Source organism: Paralichthys olivaceus, chromosome 8 (assembly GCF_024713975.1).
Source record: "Paralichthys olivaceus isolate ysfri-2021 chromosome 8, ASM2471397v2, whole genome shotgun sequence".
Lineage (NCBI taxonomy): Eukaryota > Metazoa > Chordata > Actinopteri > Pleuronectiformes > Paralichthyidae > Paralichthys > Paralichthys olivaceus.
The window spans coordinates 6,323,942-6,351,709 of NC_091100.1; the positions used below are offsets into that span (position 1 = coordinate 6,323,942).

The 27,768-nt window shown below is 42.4% G+C and overlaps 3 protein-coding genes and 3 non-coding genes across 10 annotated transcripts in view; 3 read left to right on the forward strand and 3 right to left on the reverse strand.

Moving 5' to 3' along the window:
• Positions 1 to 1,139: 1,139 nt before the first annotated feature.
• On the reverse strand, positions 1,140 to 15,007 carry LOC109638280 (E3 ubiquitin-protein ligase RBBP6-like). 3 transcript variants are annotated; one of them, XM_069529774.1, is made up of 20 exons: positions 13,870 to 15,007; positions 13,316 to 13,415; positions 13,100 to 13,139; positions 10,662 to 10,703; positions 10,459 to 10,547; positions 10,256 to 10,352; positions 10,015 to 10,157; positions 9,680 to 9,852; positions 9,315 to 9,418; positions 8,858 to 9,228; positions 8,676 to 8,739; positions 8,217 to 8,274; positions 8,069 to 8,123; positions 7,664 to 7,984; positions 7,394 to 7,489; positions 5,647 to 7,240; positions 4,720 to 5,384; positions 4,526 to 4,596; positions 4,312 to 4,396; positions 1,140 to 3,143 (listed from the first exon to the last, which is right to left on the reverse strand). In XM_069529774.1, the coding sequence occupies exons 1-20, from the start codon at positions 14,033 to 14,035 to the stop codon at positions 2,189 to 2,191; spliced, it is 5,289 nt and encodes a 1,762-aa protein (XP_069385875.1). In that variant the 5' UTR covers positions 14,036 to 15,007; the 3' UTR covers positions 1,140 to 2,188. The 3 variants fall into 3 exon arrangements, with proteins under 3 accessions (XP_069385875.1, XP_069385876.1, XP_019956744.1); XM_069529775.1 differs by having other exon boundaries at positions 4,312 to 4,392; positions 4,525 to 4,596; XM_020101185.2 differs by lacking the exons at positions 1,140 to 3,143; positions 4,312 to 4,396; positions 4,526 to 4,596; ... (12 more) ...; positions 10,459 to 10,547; positions 10,662 to 10,703 and having other exon boundaries at positions 11,933 to 13,139; positions 13,870 to 14,997.
• Positions 15,008 to 15,844: 837 nt separating this feature from the next.
• Positions 15,845 to 15,926, forward strand: trnal-aag (transfer RNA leucine (anticodon AAG)). The gene has a single exon. It is a non-coding gene; the product is annotated as a tRNA-Leu (tRNA).
• A 558-nt stretch (positions 15,927 to 16,484) lies between these two features.
• Positions 16,485 to 16,566, forward strand: trnal-aag (transfer RNA leucine (anticodon AAG)). The gene has a single exon. It is a non-coding gene; the product is annotated as a tRNA-Leu (tRNA).
• A 423-nt stretch (positions 16,567 to 16,989) lies between these two features.
• trnal-aag (transfer RNA leucine (anticodon AAG)) lies at positions 16,990 to 17,071 on the forward strand. Its single transcript has one exon. It is a non-coding gene; the product is annotated as a tRNA-Leu (tRNA).
• A 1,462-nt stretch (positions 17,072 to 18,533) lies between these two features.
• LOC109638259 (voltage-dependent calcium channel gamma-3 subunit-like) lies at positions 18,534 to 25,131 on the reverse strand. Of its 3 annotated transcripts, XM_069529783.1 has the most exons (5): positions 24,412 to 25,131; positions 22,808 to 24,040; positions 21,537 to 21,620; positions 20,625 to 20,765; positions 18,534 to 20,220 (listed from the first exon to the last, which is right to left on the reverse strand). In XM_069529783.1, the coding sequence occupies exons 2-5, from the start codon at positions 23,016 to 23,018 to the stop codon at positions 19,649 to 19,651; spliced, it is 1,008 nt and encodes a 335-aa protein (XP_069385884.1). In that variant the 5' UTR covers positions 23,019 to 24,040; positions 24,412 to 25,131; the 3' UTR covers positions 18,534 to 19,648. The 3 variants fall into 3 exon arrangements, with proteins under 3 accessions (XP_069385884.1, XP_019956721.1, XP_069385885.1); XM_020101162.2 differs by having other exon boundaries at positions 22,808 to 24,436; XM_069529784.1 differs by lacking the exons at positions 20,625 to 20,765; positions 24,412 to 25,131 and having other exon boundaries at positions 22,808 to 23,152.
• Positions 25,132 to 25,263: 132 nt separating this feature from the next.
• Positions 25,264 to 27,768, reverse strand: part of LOC109638270 (protein kinase C beta type) — a 28,507-nt gene continuing 26,002 nt past the window's right edge. The window contains exon 17 of the mRNA XM_020101174.2: positions 25,264 to 27,419. Within this exon, the coding sequence (XP_019956733.1) occupies positions 27,267 to 27,419 (153 nt within the window). The 3' untranslated portion in view covers positions 25,264 to 27,266. The remainder of the gene's footprint in view (positions 27,420 to 27,768) is intronic.

The window sequence follows — 27,768 nt, forward strand, 5'->3', positions numbered from 1 at the left end:
TGAGCTTTTATCTTCTGCTGCTCACTTGTTCCTCAGCGTCCCTCAACCCGTCTGTGAACCCATCTCCTGGCTGCTTCCTCTGTGATCCACCAGTCACGCCATCCCTCCAATGGGTACACACACTTACAACATGCACACACAGACACACAAACATGCACACAACAAGGCTTATTGCTGTGTGCTCTGGGAGGCAGAGTTACTGACAAAATTGTGAGTTGTGTTTTGGAGCTGAAGCATGTGAGAGATTTTTTTTTTTCCCTCCTGTGTTCCAAGTTGAAGGACTCACAGCGCCACACAGTGTTTAGTCGGTCTCACTGCACTTGTGTTCTTAAGGGATGTTTTAATTTTTCATGTTAATAAAAGAAAGAAAAGAAAGAAATGAGCAGCCAATGACCCTGAAATTCACTGCTGTGCCTGAGAAAACTGCTGTCGAGGAGATAATTCTTCTCTTAAAAAAATCCAGTTACATCCAGATAAATCAGACTCTCCGTGTGCTGCAGTGAATCTTTGCTCTTTTGTCACTTTTAGGTTTAGTGTGTGTTGCTCATCTTTGTCCCAATCATCACTGAGCTTCTACACAAGGAATTACTCATTATTGAATGGAAACTACTGAAAGAATTGAATACATTGGCAGCAATTTTATACATTGTATTATTTGTCATCAGCTTTCTAGTTTAGCTGAAATAATATTAGGTATTATCCTAATTTCTATAAGTTCATATGACTTCAGTATAATCAATAATATTTTATTTCGGTTAAAAGGGCTCCACCTGTAAAGTGCCTTGAGATAATGTAAGTTATGATTTGGTGAATAAATAAAACTGAATTGAAAAGTCTAAGACCACTCGCCTTTAAGGAACAAATCTCTCTTCATAAAATAATAAAAAGCAAGTATCCTGCATTTAAAATCAAAAAGGAAAACCCATTCATTAAGGTACAATGAATAGGTTTTATATTTTCATTATCCTTAATATATAGATGATACATTTATATTTGAACCATGCATCTGTGCTTCCATGATGTTAGATGGTCAGACCTCAGAGAAAAAGCAGAAAAGTCAGACACAAATGTACAACTTAGAAAAATGTGTTGTGTTTGTTGAGGCGACTTCAAATGTCGATAAAATACAACTGGAGACGTTTTCATCTGGTCAAAACATTTTAATTAAAAAAAAAAGGGAAGTAACAACTCATTTGTAAGAACATCAGTTCCTCAAGTTCTCCTCTTTCTGTCACATTTCACTTTCAAACCATCGCACACATTCACGCGCTCACATAACATGACAGCTACTGCACCTTTGGAACAAAAACATGCAGACTGATTTGCTATTTTTAGTAAACACATCCTAGATTTAAACAATCCAGTGTAGCACGAGTGGTCTGCTTTAAATTAAGGAAAAAACTTTTTTACAAATGTAAGCCCATTATTCACAAACTTTACTGCTAACCACAACTTTCACCTTTTCTGGGGGAGCCACTGGAATTCACTTAGGAGCACCAAATTGCTTCAGTGTCTGAGAATTAAATGAATGAAACTTACCACATTGCCTTGATGGAAATTTAGTAAATCATACAAATAACCTGGTATGAGTTGAACCCACGGCTGTCCAAAAAATGAGATTACCTTGAAAATGGTTAGCAGTAAAGCAAAGTGGAAAATTCATAGTTATGTCAATGTGCTAAAACATGCAATACTGCAAAACAAGCTTACAGAGGCACAGCACTGAAGGTTACCCAGTGTTGAAGCCTTGAACAGCACAGGAGGGATGTGAGCAAAAAACAAACCTAGGAAAAATTATCATGTCATCATCATCTCTATTTACAAATAAATCAGAGGCAGAGAAACAGCAATTTCTCCTTCACAAATAAGCAATCACATCCCTGAGTACAGTTTATTACTCCTATCATTTAGATTCACTGCTGCGTGATCAGCTATTATCATCAAGTTCTTTTTGTCTGGCTCTCGGTCGGTCACAATAGTGCAGCACAACATCTTGACCCAACGTCGCCACAGAGTTTTAGAAAGCTCAGCAGCGCTCACATTTTGCTGCAGTCCAGACACAACACAGTGAAGTGAAGGTGTGGAGAGCAGCAGGGACAAAGAGACAAACCCTCCATCAGTGCCGGGGAAATTTAAACTCCTACGCTCCTTATGAACAAAGGTGGTTCCAGATTTCGGTGACCTCCTGTTAGCATGGAGCCTGCTCTTCTGTTTTCTCCGTCTTCTCCTCCTCTTCCTCCGCATCTTTGTCTTTGTTCTTTTTGTGTTTCTTCTTCTTGTGTTTGTGCTTGTGCTCCTTGGATTCTGCTTTCTCCAGACTGCCGTGCTTCTTGTGCTTTTTGTGTTTTTTGTGTTTCTTGTGTTTCTTCTTTTTCTTGTCTGCAGTGGTGGTGGTGCCTGAGTCGCTGGGGTTGCTCGGGCTGGCGCTTCGGGAGGGTTGGCTGACGGACAGGCTGGGGCTGCCGCTCCTTCCTCTCTCCGGCTCCGAGCCTTCGCCTTCACTGTAGTCGGGGACGAAGGCGGCCTCATCTGTCTCACGTCCCAGGTCAGAACACAAACGTTGTCTCCTGGGCTCTGGGCCACGACTCTCCTCCCGTCCTCTCCCTTCTGCTGATCTCTCCTCCTTCCCAGTCGTTCCTCTCCCCTCCTCCCTCGCTGCAGATCTCCCTTCATCTCTTAACCCTCTTCCCTCCTCCCTCACCATTTTTGATTTGGTTGGTTTGTCAGAATTCACCTGTGCCACCCTACCACCCTTACCCTCTTCCCTTGGTGCTCTCATTTTCTTTTCCTCCCTCACAGGTCCCCTCCGCTCCTCCCTTACAGACTCCCGGCTTTCACTCTTGACTGGTTTAGGAGCTTCGGTCTGCCCCTCTCTGCCTCGGCTCCTCTGAGGCACCGGTGAAGGCTCCTTGGGCTCAGTGGCTCCATTTTCCTGCCCTTCTTCATCATCCTCTCTCTCCCACTTGGAGCGAGGAGGTGGCTGAATGAGTGGCTCCTCTCTGGCCAGGCTGACTGCTGGGCTGACACTGGGGCTGCGGCCTCTGGAGTTCACAGGGCTACTGGGGGGCAGCTCGGCAGGTTTAGAGGATACGCTCTTCTGGTCTTTCTCCGAGCTTCTCTTTGTCTCCTGAGTCGATCGAGAGCTGAGGAAAAAGCATAAAACATTGAAGATGATTGAGGAATGTGATACAATCAACTCAAACAATAACCTTTAGGGCTGGGTACAGTTCAAAATGTTACTGCCAATGTCATTCAGTCAGATTCACTCAGTTATGATATGGAAAACTTACATTTATTCAATTTGAGAAACATTAACATCTTATTCTCTTGATGAGTTGATTCATTAGGTCTATAACATGTCATGAAAAATTACCACAGCCACAGGTGACATCTTTGCTTTGATGATACAACTCCTAATATTGCATCAGACAAAGACAAGCAGCAAATCCTCACACTAAGAATGTGGAACTAGGGACCTTTTTGATGGCAAAATGAGTTGAATGATTAATTCATCATCAAAATATAGATTCATGTTCAGTCAACCGATTATCTGACTAATTCAGCTTCATTTTTAATACAAGAAGCCTAAGAATATAACTGCCGTGACTGTAACAGAGTATTTGTCTATCACAAAAGGGGTGTGGTGTGATATCATTAGAGGGGATAATGGTGCACATTTTCAAATAGTTTCTCCCAAACGATATTTCTCGAAGTTGATGACATGAAAATCCCCCAAAATAGCTGCGTAATAAATGAAGAAGGGAGCTGAGAGGGATGTTCATACGCTCGTTAATTTATCACCTCCACACAGCTGATCAACCAACCTGTGACACAAGATGTGTGTTGGGTTTGAAGTGATCAGAAACGAGCCTCACATATCCAGTATCGGAAAGCTGTGTGTAACCGTCTCCTTAGGTTTTCCTCATATTGTAAAGATACAGCTCAAGATTTTAGGAAATGCACTTATATAGAACAAAAGAATCTCAATAACATCTACCAAAACCCTTTCCTTTAAATATAGTCTCATCACTAGAAGCTGCACAAGACGCTGATCGCAAGGTTTTTTGTTTTGATTGAGTTTAGATACCTGTTCCTAATAACCAACTACATGCTTAGTTTGAAATATTTATTCAAGTCTCAACTGTATTTCAAGGTAACACTACTCATATGAACTTTGGTTTGTAATGGGGGGTTCAACTCAAGATCTCAAGAATTCCCCAAAGACAAACAAAATGTATCTACAACATCAAGGCGGTACACAGTTTGATATTAGAAATGAAAAACTGAATCGTCAACAAATAACGTACTCACCTGGTGGAGCTGCTGTGACTCGTCAGAACCTTTCGACTGATCCTGGGTTTGCTCTTCACAACAGACCCTTCGCCATCTTTCCCGGCTGGAGCAACAAGAGGGAGCAGTAACAGAGACACAGGTTCAATCAATGCATAATTACATGGCACAAAACAAAATCAAAGTTATCATCTCTTCACACACACACGAGCACTCATACAGTGATGCTAATTACCGTCTTTCTGAGCAGCAGCTGGTTTCTCTCCTGAGGGGACAACCCTCTCTGTTCTGTCTTTGGACACACTCCTGGGAAATAAGGGTATAATTACACATATTACAGCTGTGTTCACAGATAACACCACTGAAACAATTTCTTTCATTCAAAACATGGATACGGATGTTGGTTTGACAAGTAAGAGAGCAACAGACCTGTCAGATTTCATATTTCTGTCTGAACCTTCACTTCTCTCCTTGGAGGACACGCTTGGTTTCTCCTGATGGTCCGGTGTCCTGGTGGTAGCTGATTTCTCACCAATGGTCACTTTATCCAGACAGACCGACCGCCCTCCTCCACTTCCACCACTGGAGGTCCTTCGTTCTGTCCTCGCTGACCTCTCTCTTTCGCCATCTCTCTCCGCCGTCACTGGTACTTTCTGTGAGCTCGACCCCGAAACCCTGTCCCTCTCTCTCTCTCTTTCAGAACCAACACATCTGTCTCTGTCTGATCCAGACACTCTGTCTCTGTCTGATCCAGACGCTCTGTCTCTGTCTGATCCAGATGCTCTGTCTCGATCTCTTTCTGGTCCCGAGACTCTGTCCTGCTCTCGGTCTGAGCCCTGCAGTCTCTCTGCAGCGCTCCCTGGTCTTTCTCGAGAGACTTTCCTCTCTGCAGATGCAGAACGCTCCTTTCGTCCAGCCCCTTCTGTTGTACTGTTGGATCTGTCACCTTCAGAAACGTTGGAAGAAGCTGATCGGTCTGAGGTGGACGACATCTTATCAGGACCTAATGGTGCTCTGTCCGAGGCAGGCGTCTCAGTGCTGCCTTTTCTCCCCAGATCTCTGTTCAACTTGATCCTCCTCTGGGTGAGTGGCATCTGGAATTGGACAAAAATGCATAAAAAAAATTAAGAGGGTTAAATTAAAGTCATGGTTTCTGGCAGGATTAAGCATTTATACACCATTTAATAAATGTTTATAACAGACTACAATGTGGTTCCAAGCAGAGTTTGAGCCTATCAATGTGTTTAGCACTATTACCTCAACTGCCACAGCCAACCAGTCTAATGTGACCAAACTTTCCCAATGAACAAAAATTCTTTAAAAACTCTCAAAACAACATAAAAGAATTAGACCCACCGGCAGGTCCATTAGAGGTCTAATGGGTCCTCGATCTGTGTCTCGCATCATCTCACGGCTCCCAGGCAGGGGAAGAAGACCAGGTCTGTCTGAAGAGAGCTGGAGTCTGTGGAGCGGGGGCTGGTGAGACATGTGTGAGTGGGAGAGGACGTCGCCACCACTCCCTAGCCCATCAATCCTCCGCAGCTTTCCAGGAGGAGGTCCCAGTAAAGAGCGGCCCTCATCCCCCATCCTCCTCCGACCATCCACCGGAGAGGGAGGTCGATGGAGGAGTGGGAGTCCATGTGGATGGGAGATTGGGAGGAGACCACTACTTTGTGGAAGATCTCTTCTTCCCCGAATGTCATGGCTGAGTCGAGGGCCATCATGAAGAGAAGAATGAGGTAGAGGCAGGGTCTGTGAGGACAGTGGAGGGGTCTTAAGCAAGGGAGGCCTCACTGTAGAACTTTTACTCTTTTCCTTTTTGGGGGTAGTTGAGTTGAAATTATCTTCTGGCTTTGCTTTGACGGTCTTAACTGGTTTAGAGACAGAGGAGGAGGAGGACGAGGACTCTTTCTTTTTGATGGCCACTACTTCTCCGGTCTTTTTCTTTACCTTGTCGTTCTTTGCTTTCACACCCTCTGTCTTCACTTTGGGTTTTACTTTCTGACCCTTCTCTTTCCTGGTCTTATCAGACTGGGTCTTGGATGTGGGCTTGTTTGAGGGTTTAACAGGTGCAGCAACACTTTTAGAAGTAGGAGCTTTGGCGACTGCGGAGCCAGATGCAGGTTTTGAGGTGATTGGGGGCGTTTTATTGATGGGGATTTCATCCATTGGTTCATCTCTGACAGGAGTAGCATCACCTCTGTCTGCTGACTGGTGTGATGGCTCAGGTTCCTCCCCAGGCTTCTTCTTTTTTACTTTCTTTGTTTTAAGGACTTTTGTGCTGGACTTAGTCCCTGATGATGAAGAGGATGGAGGATGGTGAGGGGGAGCACCTCTCTCTTCTCTCCCTCTTCTTCCTCTGCCCTGAGGGGAGTAATCTCTGGGTAATGGAGACATTCTGTCCCTCTCCCTGTCTCTGCTGCCACGACCTCTGTGATGCAGTGAGGGATGTTGGTTGTCATAATCTTTGTAATATTTGTTGTACCAGTCTGTGTACTCCTTTTCCCATTGCCGATACCTTTCTCTCTCCCAGCGATCATGTCCTCCAGGACTTGGTCCCTTTAGTTCATACGGCGGCAGCTCCCGAGGAGGTGGCTTCCGTCCACCAGGGCTGCGGCCCCGGAAGGCACCAGGGGAGCGAGACCGGGACCTGAAGGGTCCTGCTCCTTCTGCTCCCTCCCAGGGTCCTGCCCGGAAGGGAGGGGGAGACCGTGGAGAGCCAGAACGGCGATACCCATAAGACCGCGAGCGTGAGCGGGACCTTGACCGTGAACGTCCGTAACTGCGTCCATTGTGTCTGGAATAAGGGGAGCGTGGAAAAGACCGACCATGAGAGCGTGAACGGGAGCGGGATCGACTTGGGGAATAAGAGTAAGACCTGGATCTAGATCTTGATCTAGAGCGAGTGTAAGGAGAGCGGCTGAATGGAGAACGACTGAATGACCGGGACCTGGGAAAGGAAAGAATGGAGAAGAAAATCAGGAAACCAAAAAAGAAAGAAGCAGATTATGTAATAAATTGACTGAATGGTTTGAAGGATTATGCATATGTAATTAATGAAAGAACTAAAACCAATTTGGAAATGTCCTCTTAATTAAGTTACCTGGAATAAGATGGTCTTCGTCTCTTTGGTGGATTTCTGTACTTCATAAGCTCTTTGTGGAAGTCTTTAGTAAATTCATCCAGTTTGGACGTAGTTCTGTGAATACAAAGACACAAACATTCAAACTTTCAAAACTACTGTACTCATTTTTCATTAGTAAAGCATAATGAATTCATCATAATCCCGCTGAGTGATGTAAATGTATGTCAATTTTAAATCTGTAGCTGCTGTAGCTGTAGGACGACTCAAGATCAAATAGAAACTACTCACTTGTCCTGTCGGTGCCTTTGTCTGTAGAAATCTTCCTTAGAGAGGGGGGGCTGAGAGAGGGAGGGTCCAAGGTGGGCTAGAGGGGGCTGGACACCAGGGGGGATCCAGGGAGGGTTAAGCCCCGGTGGTCCAGGGGCATAAATTGGCTGGGGTGGGTAACCAATTGGAGGAGGAGGGATAAGGCCAGAAGTGTAGGGAGGAGGGTAGGGCTGTGGTGGGGGTGGGTACAGGGATGGAGACGGGTACACAGGCGGAGCAGGTCCAGGAGGCGGAGCTGTATTGAGGTGGGCCGGGGGGTGGTCTCCTCTACCTCTGTAGGACCTGGTTCAGAGGGAGAGAAACATTCATTGAGAGGCCGACATATTAGAATACTAACATTTCATAGTACCATAGATGGGGTCTCACCTCTCCCAGTGTCTGCCTCCCCCTCGGTGAGAGTGATGGGGCCTTGACTGGTGACCTAATGGAGCAGAGACACAGTTTAGTTAGCTGCTGAATGTCTTTCCTTCAAGCTCACTTAGACTCCTTAAATGATCGAAATTTAACCTCTTACCTGATGGATGAGGTGGCCTTGTCGGTGGTGGGTGGCCAAGAACAGATAAATGGTAGCCCTGTATAGAAATCAGTGAAAGACGTAGTTAGCTTTTGGAGACATTACTATTCTAGTTCTCAGGAATGTACAGCTTGGTGGTAAGGATGCACCTAAGCAAGTTAATAACGCCAATAATAGAGCAAAACAGTAAATGCCCAGATTGTGAGATTGTGTGAATAAAACACATTTTTCTTAAAATGCTGTTGTTATTAGAAGGACTTGTGGCTTCTATAGGAGCATATAACATTGTTCCACAAACTTGTAATGAGTCTACCTTGGATGGAAAGAATATTATGGCTGATGATCAAAATCTCTTCAGAAAATGAATGGGATTTTTACTCCTGAAAACTTTATCTATCTATTGAGCTCCATCACAACCATGACAGATACATTATTATCTGGTCATCCAAGGGGACTCACATGTGGTCCAATTTCTGGGGTACTCTCTGGGCTTCGCGTCACAGTAGGTTCTGGATCCATTTCACTGAAACATAAACAAGCAGACACATTGAGACCAGTTCAAATGGCCCTTTACTTCAAACATCCCATGTTGTCGAGTGGGTTATTTCATGTAATTGTACAAACTATAGGACTTAACTTACCCAGGTGGGGGTGGTTCACCCTGGGTGTTAGAGTGCATAGGAGAATGTTGGTCAGGGACAGGTGAAGGAGCTGGTGGAACATCTGGAACTTCGACAGCAGCAGCATGAGGAGGAGTAGGAGCAGCAGTAGTAGTAGCAGTTGCAGCTGCAGGAACAGGAGGAGCGGGTGCAGGGGGCTGGACTTGTGTTTGAGGTGCAACAGTGGGTGCGCTTGCAGGGGGTGGGTGAGTGACATTGGCCAGCAGTGGGTCCTGCTGTCTTGAGGGCAGTGGTCTGGACAACGGGAGGCGAGGCGGAGGCCGTGCTGCATGTTGGACCTGCTTGCGTACATGTTTGGTGTATCCTGTTTCATTTTTGAAGTTATTCACAGCCTGCATGAAGAAAAACATCTTAGACTTACACTTCTGATCAAACAAATAGGACATTAATCAAAAAGCATGTGTTTCAAGGGTGTTACCTGTCGAAGAAATTTGTTGGCAATTAGATTATCAGGTGAAACATCTGATTGTTTGCATGTGATGCAGATGTGCTCCTCTGAATCGAGTAAGGCAGTCCTGATACCTGAAAACAAACAGTCCTTAGTTCAAAGCTATAATCCATTTGATTAACAAATTAACACACACTTCGTCTGTACACTCTCATGATAAGAATAAATGTTTCAGATGAATTCCCCTCAACCTGCCCAATCTATATCTATATATCTATATCTATATCAATTACACAGTGGAACACAAAGAAAACCATCACAAACGAGTTTGAAACAATGCAACATAGCCCAGGATGGATTTCTATTACGAATGCGTGTTACGAGAAAGGACTTACAATCATCGCAGTAACTGTTTCCGCAGCAGGGTATAACTACTGCGTCTGTCATGAGGTCGTTACAGACTGGACACAGGAGTTCATCAGGGATAGGGTCTGAATCATCCTCTGATGATGACTGGTCATGTGGAACAAAGGGAGGGCGCTCCTTCTTGCCTTGTGCATAAGCTTCCCTGTATCAACACATTCATATTTATATTTTTAAAGACTTTGTCATGACAAGTGAAAAACCACAGAGGGCATAAAATGAAAAAGATAAATATAACACAAGTTAGTTTGAGTTTCATTGCATGAGGAGGTAGTATAGTGTGTATTTGTGGACATCCTTCACGTACGCATCTATTGCAGGTATGGCATATTCCCCAGTGCTGGTTAACATGGCTCCTTTGGTGCCAGGCTCTGCCTTCACCATGAAACTCTGAGGAATCCCCTTACTTATCCTGACTGGCTTAGGACCCTCCACACTCTTGTCCTGGATCTGAAGGTTCACAGAGAATATCATCACTCATTTGAGATTTAACATGTTTAAAAATAAACTTAACAGAGAAAAACAATGTAATGATGCAGGATCCTTACCATCAGCATGGGGCACTGCCGGATGTAGTGACCAGCCTTTCCACAACGATAGCAGGTGTAATGAGCAGGTGGAGGTCCAACTGCCTTCTTGGAATAACTACAGAGACAAGTAAATCTTATTTTTCTAACTATAAGTGAATGTTGTTCATGTTCCAAAAATAAGACTTTGGGCAAATACAACAGCAAAATGTTTGTGTACTAACTGTATTGGATCATATTCGTGGTTTGATTGTGACATCATGGCTCTAATCTTGTCTTCTTCTGATGCATTAGCATCGACCAGGTTGGCCGTCTAAAAACAACAAAAGTAGGACGTCAACACCACAAAATTAAAAAAGAGACAAATCTATTTAACTATATAGGAAACATTTTCTTGCAGTTCAGCCGGCATGTACAGATACATTACCTTGGCGAGTTGGGCGAGTGACATCGAAGGAGATGAATCCGTCTGCAGGAGAATCAGAGTACAGATAATATAGGTGTTAACAGAACATCTAAGCTATACACAGCGGAAGATAAGAGCCCAGATAGTTCCCCACCACATCTGTGTCCAGTCCCTCACGCCATTTAAGTCTTCGCACCAAAATCAAGGCGTTTGTCGAGTAGTCAAAGTCCAGGAGATAACGCTTAAGTATATTAGAGTGAGCATTTTTAGAGTTGCTTGCATAAAAGAAATTGTTTGAAAATTTAATTTTAAAGATCCTTATCTACAAAACAGTTATTTGAAATAACTGTGTTTTATATCCATTTAACACTTGTATTTATGCTGAAGACAAATCCAATAAAAATCATCTACAGCTGGTATAAAAAAAGAACATTTTAGCATCAAGTATCGAAATTTACTGTAACTACAAAAATGTATGGAAATGCTAGAAAACTAACGTGCATAAAAATGAAGCTATAACAAGTAAATCAAACTTTCATTGCGCCTACGCTGCCATATATCCAAGTCTAGAGCTGCTTATTTTCTCAGCCTTTAACATCTTACCACAGTAATGTCAAAGAGCATCGAACCTGTCTATTTGGACTTCATTAGCAATTCAAAGTTTACACTACCGTCACATCCCTGCACAGAGATTCTAAAACCTCCCCTGTTATGTCAGGAGAGGCTGAGGTTCTCAAAGGAATACTTGACAGTTTAATTTTAGCACAGTTTCTTTTCGCCAGTAACTTAAGGTTTTTGCACTGGCTTGTCAAAAGAGGTTGTCATGGCAGTTTGAAATTTTCATCAAAACCAGCTTAAGACTGCTTTCTGTAAAACTAATGAGCTGGCAAAGTGTGGTGCCGAGTTGTTTCAGTTAAAAAATGCCAACTCCAAGTTTCAAATATGTGGAGCTGTTGTTAAGATGTTAATTTAAAATGTCCCAGTTAAAGAAAAAACATGGACACATAAGAGCTGTCAAGTGTTCCTTCAATCTGTTCCCTGAAGCTGTTCCACCACTACAGAGAGAAAAGGGATGTCTTTCTAATGCAGGTCACGAGTCGATAAACAACAAGAATGAAGTCTCACACACAAACGACTAATATTTTTCACAAGACTGCTCTGGCAAGTTGTTATGAAATACTATCTGAAAGTAAGTTTTAAAAAGCAGACAAAGTGGGGTCATCCATCATGATTTGCACAGCTTGGAGGAAAGACTGGGTATTGCAGAATGCTGTGGAGGGAACACACAGGGATCTGGTGCAAGCGGTTCTGACACTGAACCGCTGAACAACTTTATTGACAGGTTCTGCAGCTTACAGCTTACAGGACACACTACACCAGTGTACTTCTCACTGCAGCAACCATGGAAGGCCTCCAAAGATTGACAAGATGTTTACTTTACTGATAAAGTGTCATAGTGCTTTGTGATCATGTCACAACATTATAGGTCAGTGGCCAATCAAAGCAGCTCACTTATTAAAAACTAGCTTCTTGCTGATGCCCCAAACAACAGTTGAAACAATACACTTTGAACTAATACCTGCTTTGATTCAAAATAAGACACTGAAGCATCTGAATTAAATTTAAGTATTAAGGATGTGTGAGTCTTTAAGGTTTAAGGGTTATGTGCAGTCCATACTCGAGAAAGAATAGAACATCTCCATGGTGAAATTGTACAGGACAAAACAATTGACATTGGCAAATGATACTGAACAACAGATCTGGGTATATTAGAGTTAAGCAGGTTAAACTTCAAAATAAAAATCAAGGGCGAGTCTGTTTCACTCACAACCTTAAAGTTAATTACAATCAATCCCAATCACACTTAAATCCACTGGGTTCTTAAACCACATAAATAAAAGATTATCACAGAAAATAAAAATGACAAGTCAATACAAAAATACCATGTTTTCCTTTTACAAACCCCTTAAAATACATTTGACTGGCCTGAAGCAGGCTACAAAACCATTTCAATATGAAATACAGTCATTAACAGTTTAAATTAATTATCACTCAATTATAAAGTGGCAACAGTTTAACATTTGGCATTTCAGAGCATTCAAAAACAATAATGGCTAGTCTGTTGTTTCTCTTATCATCCTCATCTCAATCAGCAAGAATTTAAAACTTTAATCAACTAGTTTCAAAACCCAAACCCATTTTCTAAAGAGAGAAACAACAAACTACTTTGGCTGTGGTGACTCCAGGAAACCCTCCCCAAAAACACATCATAAGACACATAGAGGTTGAGATCTCAACACAAATGTAGCCAACACACGGTCAACAGAAGATACACAGAGCTCGATCATTGTTGACAGAATGTTTTTGAGAAAGGTGACTAAAGCCAGAAAGAGGGGGAGAGAGTGAGAGGTGATAGGAAGAGGAGGACAGAGTGTTGTTTTTGGGTTTGTTTTACATACGGGTCTAGATGATCCAACCACAGCTGTGTCAGAACGATCTCTGCAAAAACACACAGGACAAAAATAAACCATCAGTTACCAACATTGTGACTGAACACAGGACCAGCTTCACAAGTATAACTATAGGAAATCTAATAGAAACAAATCAGTGACCTAAAATCATCAGTGAGTTTGATGATTAATTGTAAAAAAAAACAGTAATGACTTAATACATACACAATGAACGTCCTGCCAGCAGGCTTTACTCCACCAATTGGAGTGCGGCGCACAATCACGGAGGAGTGTTTCGGGATGTGGGCTTCATCATCTGTATATTCTACAAAACACAAGCAACAAATCATCAGAAAACAGACAAACTTACAATGACACCACAATTCACTCAATAGAATACATCGATAGGCCTTTGTTACTAAACAGATGCAGAACGTAAATTGGTAGTTAGTTTACTCATAAAAAAAAACAACTCTTACTCTTACTAAGTACCCAAAATACCATTCTAACCAATGTTATTTAATCTATAGATGTTAAAGCAGAGAAAATATATCACTTCAGATAATCCACATCATGTATGGGGACCATTGACATCCATTCACCGACTTGATGGTACAGTGTGTAGAATTTTATGGTATCATGTTGCAGCTGTTTTATCACCAAATCTCTTATTCTTTTTTAAAGAGGAGAAAATTCCTGCCTATCATTCACGGTAACCCTCTAAAAATAATGCCTGGCAGATGTGTCACACATGAGTCAAGCGTCAGCTGACAACTTACCTTCACGAGTCTGCGCATTGGTGATCTGCAGGTCGCAGTCTGTGGCCTTGAGCCGCTCCCGGCCCATAATCTGCCTCTTAAGTTCATTGAGGGTGATATGCAGCCCATCGAACGTGACTGTGTTGTAGTCCAGTTTGGAAGAAAACTTATAGTGAACACACGACATTTTCACAGGTCAATTAAGCACAGAGGGGGGAGGGGGGAACAAAAAAAACCCACAGGCCTGGTATGAAAACAAAATAAAAACAGCGTCAACACTGAACACAGGAGGTTAAATCAGGTGACTTCAATGGGTAAACCCTCTTTAAACTGGCTGGAACACTGTGGACAAAGACAGGAATCATATGAGGAAAGGTTCAGCTCGCAGACTGCGACAGAGTCCTTCTCACTGCCAAAGAAAAATGGTGGAGGTGCGAGGCCAGAGCGCCATTAAACGGCGCCGTGTGCCTCGCCAGTTCTTTCAAGTCCGTTAAAACGCAACAGGGTGCCACCAAATCCAAGAAGGTCCATGTAGCACAGGGTTAAGATTATTATTTTCTCACGGGGATTTAAATGGGGCCAAGTCCGTCGTGAATTGTCCTTGAGTGGGAACCCAGTGAAGCTAACAGCGGGCCTCACAGCCTCGACATCAGTCCTGGGAGAGGGGGGGGGGTAATGTTGTGCTGCGTGTGGAGCAGTTTCTTATTTCTCAAAACAAACACTACCGAGAAAACATTGAGCAAATAGTCCGCAAAGAGTCCACAGTCTAGTTATCCCGCAGTTCGACCTCAAAGAGCATGTGTCCGAAACCGTTATCTACCGTGCAAATCAGAATGGCGAGTTAGCTAATGCCCAGGCTAACATGCTACACCTCGAGATTAGCTAACGCTCCCTCGGCGCTAACAATGGTGGCTAGTGCTCAACACTGCTATGCTAACCACGCAACCCCGGGTTAGCCGTCGAGTGCAAAACCCAGCAGTGGCGCAGTGGACACACGGAGGCTCCTCTTCTGTCCGCGGTCCTCGTTCGCTGAGAAAAGCCTGAAGTCACGTATCCGGTAATTCTTCGAGTTAAATCCATAAAATCCTCCTCGGTGCTCCGGGCTGCTCGTCTCCTCGCTGTTTCATCAAAATGGCGCTGGACGGAACCGGAAGTGTGTAAGGAACCAAAACAGGGCCGATATAAAAATAAATAAATAAATAAATAAATAAAAACATGCAGAGGAGTAAAACTTGTAAATTTCAGTTTTGATCTTGAATTCTGAGAAATACAAACTGTGTGTTCGAACTAAAATTAAGTGGGTTTTTAATTTAAATTATTGATATGACCAAAGTTCAGTGTGTAAGATTTAGATGAAAGGGATCTATTGGCAAACATTTTATATAAAATGACTCTAGTGTTTTTTTCTACTAATGTTTTTCATTTAAACTGTACAAAATTGTTTGTGTTTTCTTTACATTTATATTAAATACTTTATATTTACATTGGGAGCAGGTCCTCTCTATGGAGGCTGCCATGTTTTTTACAGTAGCCCAGACTGGACAAACTAAATACTGTTTGAGTATTCGTGACAACTGAATGCTACCACAGGTTCTCCTTCATGTTTGGAAGAGGAGGGTGAGGTGAGGGGTGTTCAGCTGCAACATGTCACTTCACTAAATGTCACTGAATTCTACACTATTCTAAAAGTTGTTCTCATTCTTTGTAATTTTGGTTCTTTTGTTAGCATTATGGTAAGTTCAGGCTCACAAGGTACATAACCCTAACCATCTTGTTGTGACAGTGACTGTGTAGATTTAACTCTTTGGTTGTTTGAAGGTATCATGTTGCAATTTATCAGGTTTTTTATTTATCTATAGTTTGGACTAACGGTTCCAGACGGTTTTCATCGGTAGCTACAAACCTCTGAACATCAGCCACATAAGGACACATGCCTCATATCCTATTTCTATTCACTGATTGTTTGTAATCAGACGTCTTTTTTATATTTGAATAGGGTAGCGTGGCCGAGCGGTCTAAGGCGCTGGATTAAGGCTCCAGTCTCTTCGGAGGCGTGGGTTCAAATCCCACCGCTGCCAGAGTTTTGAGATGAGATCTAAAGTCCTTTAACTTCAAATACTGTTATAGAGTGAAGAGGTGAAGATGTTCATATTCAAGGCACAGAGATCTGCCTGATGTCAGGTTGCAAATCCTATGCCAACAGGTGCAGGTGGGTATTACAGAGTTTTGAGGGTGCAGGATTACTTACATGGACTCTGCATGGAGGGATCATATGACAAGGAGTTGTTTGGAAGTAACATAATGGGTTAAGTCAAAATTCAGTCATTTGGATCAATTGACATTTCAAATGTGTCATATGTACACTGGTTGAAATGTGCCCAGCATAGCAAACATGTCTCATAATGTCTGTTCAATATTACAGTAAATTGGATTAACACTCCACATAGACTGGGTGTATGGGAATACATTTATTAGATGATATGGGGTAGCATGGCTGAGTGGTCCAAGGGGCTGGATCAAGGCTCCGATCTCTCTTGGCAAATCCAAAGTACATAAATATTCTATAAATATAATTCATAGCCTTTATATATATTCACAGATTGTTTTTAAAAGGAAGTAATTTATAATGGACATAAGGTAGCGTGGCCGAGCGGTCCAAGGCGCTGGATTAAGGCTCCAGTCTCTTCGGAGGCGTGGGTTCGAATCCCACCGCTGCCATGGTTTTACCTTGAGGGGGTCTGATACAAGACCAGAGTCCTTCAGTTTGAGATACTGTCTCATGATTATCAATGTGATTGAAGAAAGTGCTGAGAATACACAAAGTACACAGCTACTTACAATAAATACTATGAGGCCAAGGTCTGAGCCGTATACAACCTGTCAGCTTGTGTGACCCCGTACAGTGATGTAAAGGTGAAAAATGTAAATCAACCACATGTGCAGCCGTTGTTTGTTCCTCTTAGATAAAACGTATTGTCCATTGAGTCAACAAACCTCTGGACATCAGCCACATACCAACATATTCTGACTTAGCAAATGCCAAGTAGACATTACTATTTGATAGATATAGATATAGTCATAGCAGCTATATATATATTCACTGATTGTTTGTAAACAGACGCCTTATATTTTGTGATGCAGGGTAGCGTGGCCGAGCGGTCCAAGGCGCTGGATTAAGGCTCCAGTCTCTTCGGAGGCGTGGGTTCGAATCCCACCGCTGCCAGAGTTTTACCATGAAGAGTTCTGTGATAAGACCAAAGGTTAAAGTCTCTCTGCTTTAAATCATGTGATCCATTATGTAAACACCCTGCCAACAATAAACATTGTAAATGTACCTGATCACAGAGTTTGAACATCTTGTACACTGCTTTTAGGCTCCTGTCTTTTCTGACCCGTGAGTTTGAAGCCCTCCCCTTCCTTTTTTTTGAGAACGGGAGAAAATGTGATGTCCCTGACTGTCACTGTGCTGTGATTGTTGGTACAACACAGGCTGCATTAAGTGTTTCTGAATAAAACAGCTGATCTCCCGGGATTTTTACAACCAACAGTCTCTGGAGTTTTAATTCAGAATGGAACGAAACAAAATATCAATTGAGCCGTAGTTCTGTTGATGGGGGTTCTAGGCCAGACGTGATGACAGGACAGCTGTGGTGACTCAGATAACCAGACTTTACTCCTCTGAGGAGCAGCAAAGCATCATAGACCTGTCAAACCATGAGGAAGTTGGGCTACAACAGCAAAAGACTACACCGGGTTCCACTCCTTTCAAAAGACTAGAAAGCGTATCCTCATCGAATGAATCATGATTTCTCCCGGGGGAATAATAGTTCAGAATGTGGTGTCATCAGTCCCGGGTGGCGTTGATGGTGTGGGGAATATTTTTTTCTGGCATCTTGATATCAACCAATCATCCTTTGAATACCACAGTTGGAGTTTTGTTGCTGATTGTTCATCCCCTCAGTTTATCAGCTTCATACTTGGCTTGTGTGTTGTTACGGGTCCAGGGAAATGATGTGTCATATTTTGTGCAGTTTGGACACATGAATAAACATCTCACTCATCAATGACTTTGTTCTGCAACACCTGAACTTTGAACAAACAGGTGAACAGATCTTTGTGCAGCCGTGGGGGAGCAGCTTCAGGATTCTGTGCATCGAATCCAGCAGCTGGTCTTTATTTGCTGTGGCTCGGTTCCTGCAGGTCACTTTTACCGTTTCATGGAGAAAAGCTGCAATAAGCTTCACCACAGACCAAACAAACAGCCCATTATAAACAGGCAGCTTTAGAACAGGCAGTGCACCCATCATGACGATGCACCATGACCCCCCCTGTCACTAGATCAGAATCCAACAGACAATGTTCGTCTGAATAATGCTGCTGCCATGGCAACACATCAGGTTTCTCAGTCCGCCTGCTGTTCTGCTGCCATCGTCACTAATACAGCTTGCTCATGCATGTTCACACACACTAAGGCAGTTCAGGGGAGTCCATTATTTTTTGATAAAGTGTTTGTGCCTCTGTTTATATGTTTGTACTTGGTTCACACATTTTATCGTGTGCCCACCTCAATAGCTGCAAGTTCCCTCCTCACACAGACACCAGAGAGGAGCCCTCTGCGACACAACAGAAAAACAACACAACACCTCGAACCTGTGTCTCCGTCTTAAGCACATTGTGAGAGATTCTGTTGATTATTCAGCTTTATTTGATGTAAACAGAGACTTGATGGCACAACCACAGGGGAACAACCTTCTGCAGGCAAAGATGCTCACGAAAAAACACACAGACACGCAAACAGGCACAGTGAGAGACAGATAGAGAGAGTTTTAATGCTTTTAATGGGGGTTCGATTTTGAGCCTGGGTCCACAAAAGCAGGACAGGAACAGGACAGTTACGTCACTCCCATGTGCGTATGTTTATTTTCGGTGTATTCTTATTTTTGTGGTTGCTGCTCCTTCCTGTCTCTCTCTGTGTGATCGTGTCTCACACACACAGATTTATTTTACAATGCACATTCATTCACACACACTACAGATGTAGAAACAAAGGTTTGTCAAAACTTCATGTTTTCTCCATCTCTTTTTCTCTGAGCACGTCAACAGTAAATGAGCTGAAACTATCAGTTAACTGACGACTAAAAATCAGCAACTACTTTGATGATTGACTCGTTGTGTTTGTTGGTTTGTTTTTCAGGTTTACACAAAAACTACTTAACGGATTTCTACAAAACTTGGTGATAGGATGCAGAATGGGTCAGTGAATCCATTCATTTTGGGGCAGATCCAGGATTATTTTCCCACTGTCTTTAACATTGTTAGATAGGATGGGTTTTTTTTGTAATTTTCATGGCTCTTGATGAAAGTACCAGGCACATTGAGGGGACTGATATCTTTGAGTGTGTGAAATTTGGTGCAGCTGGCAGCCGCTGTTGGGCCTTGGCTAAGGTTTGTGCTTTACTGAGTCCCATTCTAGTTTAATAATCATTCTCTGACTCCAGCATTCCAATCACAAGAATTAGCTGAATTATTTATTTTATAAAATTGTAAAAACGGACTCTCCTTGGAGTTTTGCCCTGTTGACAGACGTCACGTTGAGCTCTGGTAAATCGTTTCAACAGTTCTTTGACATTTTGTAGACCAAACAATCAATCAAAAAACAATATAAACAGATTAGTCGAAGCACACTTTGATATCCAAAGTCTTTCTTCTTGCTTTACCTAAGAAGTGAGGATTTCTCCTCTCATTTAAGTTCCTCTTGTGTTTCATCACTGTACATCTCGCTCCTGCAGTTAAAGTCTGCTCACACAGGCGTGGTCCTTCTGTTGGCAGCACAGTTTCCAGGCAGCATCTCTGTGTTGTTGTGAGCAGCTGCATTGTTCAAATCCTCCACAGCCATGTCGACCTTTCCGTCTTTGAGCGACGAGGTAAGCGTGTAGAGCAGGAATTCTGAGTCCATCGTCACTGGTGTTGCCAACCCTGTCATGCCGGCAACTTTGGATTCAGCGGAGAGGGACGGCTCTCGCTCTTGCATCATGGAAGCTCTGAAGGACTGCGTGGTCGAGTCCGCTGCACTGTGGTTGCTCCTGTAGCTATATCGGCGGGAGCGGTTCTGGTAGAATCGGTTGCGGTAGTAGGATGAGCTGCGGGAGATTGGAGGCTTTATGAGGGAAGGCCGGCCTTTCGTGCGCAGCTGCCTGTGTTTCTCTATGAACACGTGCACTGCCAGGACGCCCACCATCTCTGCCAGCACGAAGGACAGAGCACCAAAGTAAAATGACCAGCCGTACGAGTAGCTCTTCTTGTTGTCGCTCTGGCTGGGGTCACCTGAGTTGGCCGATATGTACACGATGATGCCGATGATGTTACTGAGACCTACAAGAGTTCAGAGGGAGGGTCACATCAACATAAGTCAAAGACTGACAAGCTGATAATAAGACAATGCAGACATTAAAAGTAAAGTAAGACTCATTCTCCTCCTGCTAAATTTTGTCATCGTGCATTTCAGAAGTTCACACATCATCCTGGGTCACACAGATGCTGATGAAAAACAGGTGCTTTTAACCCATAGGAGCGTATTAATGGTATAATGCTATAGGTCAAAGGTCAAGTTTTAGTTTTAAATGTTAAGGGAACTGTGGTTTCTGGTGTGAAAGCCCTGGGTTTTGTCAGCTCATCCATCCACACCCTCTCCTCCCAACAAGGTCTTTGTCGTCACAAATACAACCAAAGCAATGATGAACGTAACAAGTGTTTTCTTGTGAGCATTTGTTTCTGACCTGCAGAGACAAAGAGAATACCCGCACTGAGGATAACGTTGTAGCGCGACTTGTAGAACTCACTGGCAGCTACACACACGCCTCCGAGAAATAACAATCCCACGCTGAGGATGGGGAAGAGGCTGGAGGCTCGGACGGCTCCTGGAGAGGAGAGAGGATAATGAAATGAGGTCCGTTCAAGTTGTTTATTACCAGGGCCACTGTAAACTCTGGATTTTGAGACAATGAGTGGGAGGTGTGGATTACTTTATAGTAACCAGACAGTTTAACTGGAAACCTATGATGCCAGTGTTCGCTTGCTTCTCTAAATATTTGCACCACTTTTAAAGACAGCAACAAGTTGGAACTTGGAACAACTCAATAATCAACAAGAACAAATACCAATAAAGGATACATTGCTTCTAAGTGAGAATCATTTAAATGTAATTTCAAATATGTATCATATTTCTGTGACAGATTACCACATCTTGCAAACAGTGCGTGTGTCTGTATTTGACCGACGTGGTCTGTTCCTGCAAATATCCCAGAATGAAAATGATCTAAACAACAGGATGACGCAGCAACAACTGAACATGCTGTCGCTCACAGGCATTGAATCAGAACCTGTCCGGGGGTTTGAACACTGATGACTTCATCAATGACAGGATATTCTTCACTGCAGGTTTGCGTGGTGGCGTGTGGCTCTGTACAAGATTTAATGTCCACTCACGTAACCTCCTGAAGATGTACAGCACTACAAAGATGTAAAATGGCAGCAATTCAACATGTCAAAATAAGGAAAAGAGTTTCTAAGTGATTTATGCTGTGTGGTTGTCGGTTGCCCGAGGTCTCGTGAAGGGCACATACACTATTTGCGTGTGGGTAGGGGTCTGTGGTAGCGATTTAACAGCTTTGTGTGCATGTGTTACTCACGTAGTAAATATTCTGCAGCATCCTGCTGATAGTCTGCGTCTTCAGCGAAGTGATCAATGTCTTTGCAAACACCCCGAAACGTCCCTGCAGAAAACACAAAGAAATTAAATAACATGACATATATTATACATGACATAGTTATATATATATATGTATATATTCATGTATATATTCATGTATATATATATATATATATATATATATATATATATATATATATATAACATCATGTCACTATTCATGTAAAGGTTCTGATGTATTTTAAAGTTGAATATCCTTCTGTCAGCACTGGTGTTTCCTGCTCTCTGTAACCTTTGACCCTGTGGTGCCTTCCAACATGGTCACACACAGGGATTTATTGATAAATTTGTTCCTATGTGCAGCGCCGATTGAACAGTATTGATGATTTGACTCAGTCGCCATGGTTACCGAAACATGACTAATTCAGCAGTTACAACTCGGCCACAGTGAACAGGTCAGAGAGAGAAGCACAGTGACTCAGAGGCACTTCAGTGTTTTTCAAGTTATTGTGACGACAGATGAGGTCACGTGTGAAACCAGGAGAACTCTGCACTTGCAGCTTCGTGTCATTATTATCATTTAGTTGTTGCATGACATGATAATGAGTCAGCTCCACTATACTTTATTTGCACTTGTGACACACTTTGAAAATCTGTTTCTGAAATGCATCGTTGGATTAAATGTTCTTTTACTTTTGATAAATGATAAATGTTTGTTAATTTCTTTAACATTTTAGTTCATCTGGGATTGTACTTGTAAAACCAACACTATCTCTATCAGTCTGGTGATTTTGTGAATGATATTGTGAATATGGGCTAAATGAATATCATTTGATTGATTGATTTTTAAAATATGACCTGTTGCTATTGATAAAGTAATTCTTATACAACAGCAACTGCAAAATGCAATGAAAGTAATGCACTGATATCATTGTGACAGTATCTGTTTTTCTCCATCAAAACTTTTGAAACTTTAAGTACATTTTGCAAATAACCACTACATGTAGCCTACTTGTGTATAATTACTTACTTAAGTGTACTTGTACTGGAGTATTGTTTCCTTGCATTTGTATCGCCTGTTCAACAATCACTGATGTCGATTTTGTGAGTGTGCTGCTGGAACACATTGTAACTGTACAAGTATTTCATTATCTTTTGATATAGCTTCCTCTTAGATACATGACATTAATATTGATATGATATATAACCTAGTAGACTAGTATCTCCCCCATAGGAACGGTGTGTATCTACCCTCAGTGCAGCAGGTCCTCCACAGGCCGGAGTGCGTCAGGACCTCCTCGTTCTTGCGGACGGTCTCGTTGTCGTTCTGGCTCTTGGAGCGACACATCCCGCGGGAGTAGAGCCAGTAGTCCGTGCCCACTGCGATGGTCATGAGGCTGAAGGCGCAGAAAGCCCCCGCTGTGGTCAGCAGCATCATCACACCCCGGTTACACAGCCTCATGTCGGACACAGTCCTCCAGAGCAGCGGGGCTCAGAAACTGCTGCAAACTGTCCCCCGGTGTCTTATATCTGTGAGGATCCACTCTGCTGCAGCTGAAGCAAACTCTGTGCACATCTTCTGCAACATGCGCTAAACTCGCATCAAGTGGGAAACTGTGCAGGTTTCGTTACGGGTCATTTTCCCCTCGGAGCTTCGTGCGTAAAAGCGCAGAGCTGCTGCGGGATGTTTCCATGTGAGGATCAGTGGATGAGGCTGAGGAGTCAGAAATCACAGAGGGAAACATCAGAGAGGAAACGACCCGAGGAGCGAAAAGTGGAGAAAAAGCAACATCCTGCAAAAACAAAAAGTTTAGAGACAACAGAGAACGAACAGCAGCTGAGCTCCTCTCCACACCATCCAGTTCAATGTGGATCAACTCTCTGACTGAGTGATGATCCCGCCCTGTGTGTGTGTGTGTGTGTGTGCGTGTGTGTGTGTGTGTGTGTGTGTGTGCGTGTGTGTGTGTGTGTGTGTTTGTGTGTAGCCTACAGCTGGATGAGTGTTGCTGATGAACAGAAGTTCTGAAGTGACCAGAAAAACAGAAACACCTGAAGATTCGACTAAACAGACACATACAGACACTTATTCAAAATGTTTACAGAAGTAAAAGTTTACAATTTTACTTGAAAGTCAACCAACTGACTAATAATAATACCTGACCCAGTGTGGGCCATGAGCACGGGCATATAACCAAGTTGTGTTGGAACTTAGGGCGGGTTGGTTGGTTTGTTACGGTTGGCTGTGGTTAATTAGTTGTTTGGTTGGTTAATTAGCTGTTTGATTAGTAGGTTGGTGAACTGGTTGTGGATGGTTGACTTTTATTTCCACTTCAGTGGAGCTTGATTGAATTTATGGAAATTGTTGGGCCTTGGTGGAAATAAATGCTCTACTGAGGGATTTTGATCCCTTATTTCGATTTTTCATATTTCAGTATTTCAAATTAAATAAATACATATCACATTGTAACAGTAACATTTGTGTAGCTACATATAACAAAATCTCCTGACTTGTTGTTATCTCAGTTGTAGAAGTGGAATATTTCCCTCTAAATTGTATTTTAAGTTTATATTTTATAATGTATTTGCTGCTTAAGACAGGAACTTTAGTATTTTAGCATTAGTGTTTTTAATATTTTGCTCCGACTTGAAAATGTGGTTGGTAAATTATTAACACGTTTAGAGCATTTTGAACACGTTAAATAACTTACACCCATAAATATTAAAATGGAATATTTCTGAGGAGCTTTGTGGCTGATGTTTATTCATTGCATGTTCTTCATTTTAATATCCTCATCAGGATTACATCCACCTGCAAATATGAAAGGAGTGAGGTCCCTGCATCTGAATGAAATAACTTAATGAGCTTTTTAATATTTAAGGCTTTGAATATAAAGTGGGTATGTGTGAGGAAGCAAAGCAAGAAAAAATATATGGCTGCCTGTTTTTTAAAAGTTCTGTTGCCCTGAAGAGCAAAACTACCAGAGTAGACAGTTCATATATATTATATACCTTTTTTCTAACTATAACACCTTAATTTTGATCATTTTAATAAATGGGCAATGTTAAGTTGTACTTGTGGTGGTTTTACAAAAGCAAAAAAGAATTAATTGATTTACCAAGAAGCTAAAAATATAAATTCAAGATTAATCCATGATGAAAATAATCTTTAGGTTCTTGTGTAAAACAGGTGAAATGAGCCCAACTTCAATTTACAACTATAACAACACATTTACACGTTGATGCATGAGTCACAACAATCAAATGATATTCTATCAATATAACTGAGCACGTTTCTGGATGAGCAGCTGTGGAGAAAATCCTCCATCGAGCTTAAACTGTGCCGTTACTATAGTAACCATATTTTTATCCTCTGAACTGAGTGAGGCACAACCATTTGAGATGGTCACTGATGACATCATCAGAGGTTGACGGGAACACAGCTGTCTTTTTATTGCTCCAAGTACTTTTACTAGTACGTTTTCCTGATGATACATTTTCACATCTTTCGTGAGTTTTAATTGTATTGAAGCTTCTTTACAGTGTGGTATAAGTACCTTTAAATGATTGGTTGGTTGGTTGGTGTGTGTGTGTGTGTGTGTGTGTGTGTGTGTGTGTGTGTGTGTATATATATATATATATATATATATATATATATATATATATACTGTATATATAAAAGCCTTGAAAGTAAGAAACAGGAGTCTGAGTTACTGAAATGATATCATGACAATTCATTTTAATGTTGGTGTTATACAGGAGGTGTTTCTCACGCGCAGGTAAAGACGGCGCATGCAACACATGATTCTGTCCTGTCACACTGTTTCTTCGGCTTGCTTTATAAAAGTTGCCCTCATTCTCCTCTTCTTCTCCTCCTTTCTTTTGCATAGTAAACACTTTATTCTCCCCTGTTTTCCCCTTCTCCCTCTTGTTTTACTGATCTCATTTCCCAGTTCCTTCTCTCTAAAACTATACTGATGTGAATGCCAGCTGGAGAAAAGTGGAGAGTAGAGAAGGACAACGAAAGAACGAGAGATCAAATGAAGAGGTAACGGGAAGGAGAAGAGGAAGAGGAGCAGAATTAAAATGGGAAACAAAGTTTTAAAAAATGACAGCAAGGGACACTGGCAGGTGTGAAGAGCAGAGATGAAGGGGGGTGTGGCTGTGATGAGGAAGAGTAAAGAAGTGTGTCATAACATGAAATCCACTTCTATCTCTACATCCCATTCCTATTTACACATACACTGAAACACAAGTCATACAGAATGATTACATCTACTTTATATGTTCATTTCACAGACGGCCAAACAGTCTTTGCTCCGTGCTTCGTAAAGCAAACTCGTTCAGCCACGCACATTTCCACATTATTAGACGGCACACGCAGCATTCGGAGTGGAAACTAAAACTGAGTTTGAGCGTGGATATTTCAAAACTGACTTGCATCGATAAAATTGAGGACGCCGGGAGTTTTTCTCCTCCAGTGGTGTCATCGAAACGCAAATCTTAAAGAACTACGGTACCAACAGATATGGCATGCATAGAGGAGCTGCACCACAAAGACTGTATCGGCCTACACAGCACTAACCCACTGTATACACAGTGCCATAGAGAAAAGAGAAAGAGATTAAGCAAGAGACAGAGACATTTTTTTTGTTGGTTTTTTTGCATCAATTCGGAAGACGAGACGTGCTCAAGATTAAGTTCAGGACCAACTTAGACACGAGGATATAAATTAGGTCCCTGTTCTTCGCACATGGAAAAAACATTTAGCATATTCTATTTGGTTCTTTGAAGCTGTGGAGGGAAACAACAGCTCCTTCCTTGGTCGTACGTCGTCAGCCCCGAATATTATAGCAGAGACGGGCAAAGGGGATATGACTCCATTCAAAAATTGTTGGAAACATTTAGGATAATGTAAGTACACAAGTCAACAAAATAGAAAACATAGCTCTAGGTGTGTTTGGCCATTATATCAAAGAACTGTTAAGTATAATATCTCCCAACCCAGCGACCAAACTCGCCCGACTGCCGGCACAAAGATGAATCAATCGATCCTCAAACCGCTTTCAAAGAACCAAATTAGCTGGATGAGAATAAACTGGATCAATTTAGCCTGATTTATTTAAACCACATTTGAAGAACAGGGCCTTTGGACTTTCAAAATTCAAAACCTTCCTTCCCTCCAAACTGCAGCCTGCAAAGACACGTGTGTGTGTGTGTGTGTGTTTGAGCACATACATGACATATTGATCATGGAATGTTCATGACGCAACTTTTACAGGCTGAAGAGAGGGAAATCAAGTAAACAAAGACGCGCTGCTGTCGATCGATAGCGCACATACACACAGTTACACCATCACTGTGACTGCTGCTCGTCAGCCACTGTATCGACGTGTTCACCACGAGGTCCCATGAATACTACACAAGCCTAGAGTGTTCAGGTCTGTGACCACTGTTACCATGTGGTGGACAAAGTCAGTCCCACCGTGAACAACCAGCAGATAAAAACATTTTATCCCGCTGCTTGTAGAAGTGATTATGTAGCCAGCGTGATTGTTAAACGTTATTGCCCAGTTTAGATGCTGCCGTGTGTTTTTATATGTTTGAGGGGTTTGAGTCCAGCCGGAGATGCTCGACAACTCTTCGGTTAAATGTAACTGAGCTGCACGGATCGGAGAAAAGTCTTAGTCTGCGTCTAATCAGGAAGAACCCGTCAGACTTGTATAATAAATTCGGGGTTGGTGTAGGAGAAGCCTTGAAACTCGTTCTGGTCCAGGTTCATGATGAAGAGCTTGTCTGTGGGCGTCAGCTCCACCGCCATCTTTGTGAACTCCTTGTCGAAGTTTCCGACGTCGGAGCGAGATTTCTGCCGTGGAGAGAAGAGAGGGAGGGGACAATGAGTTATAAATACGGTTCAAGTGAATTTGTAGAGCGTTTAAGGACGAGGTTGACAACGAGCAGGAAGGACGAGTGGCGTGGAAGCACAAAGATGAAGAATAGAGGAGGAAGCGAGGGAGGTTGAGGGTTTCAGCAAACAAATACACACTTTTGGTCATCGGCAGAGGGGGACAAAGTTAGTATTTTGTAAAACACAAGTCTCAAGTCTGTCCAAAGTCCAAAGGTTTGTTTCAAAGCCTAAAGAAATTGTTATTTCTTCAAACTGAATATGATTTAAGCCCTGAAAACCAGTATTCTCAGTCAGATCATCAAGCTTC

What these genes read in the sequence shown, in the direction of transcription:
- LOC109638280 (XM_069529774.1), bottom strand. Translation starts at nt 14,035, where the DNA reads ATGTCGTGTGTTCACTATAAGTTTTCTTCCAAACTGGACTACAACACA. An exon ending in CCAACAAATTTCTTCGACAG is followed by an intron (nt 9,229 to 9,314) that starts GTAACACCCTTG and finishes TTCTTCATGCAG; the next exon opens with GCTGTGAATAACTTCAAAAA. An exon ending in AGCTGCTGCTCAGAAAGACG is followed by an intron (nt 4,397 to 4,525) that starts GTAATTAGCATC and finishes TTGTTGCTCCAG; the next exon opens with CCGGGAAAGATGGCGAAGGG.
- LOC109638259 (XM_069529783.1), bottom strand. Translation starts at nt 23,018, where the DNA reads ATGAGGCTGTGTAACCGGGGTGTGATGATGCTGCTGACCACAGCGGGG. An exon ending in GAGGACCTGCTGCACTGAGG is followed by an intron (nt 21,621 to 22,807) that starts GTAGATACACAC and finishes TGTTTTCTGCAG; the next exon opens with GGACGTTTCGGGGTGTTTGC. An exon ending in TATTCTCTTTGTCTCTGCAG is followed by an intron (nt 20,221 to 20,624) that starts GTCAGAAACAAA and finishes GAACTCTTGTAG; the next exon opens with GTCTCAGTAACATCATCGGC.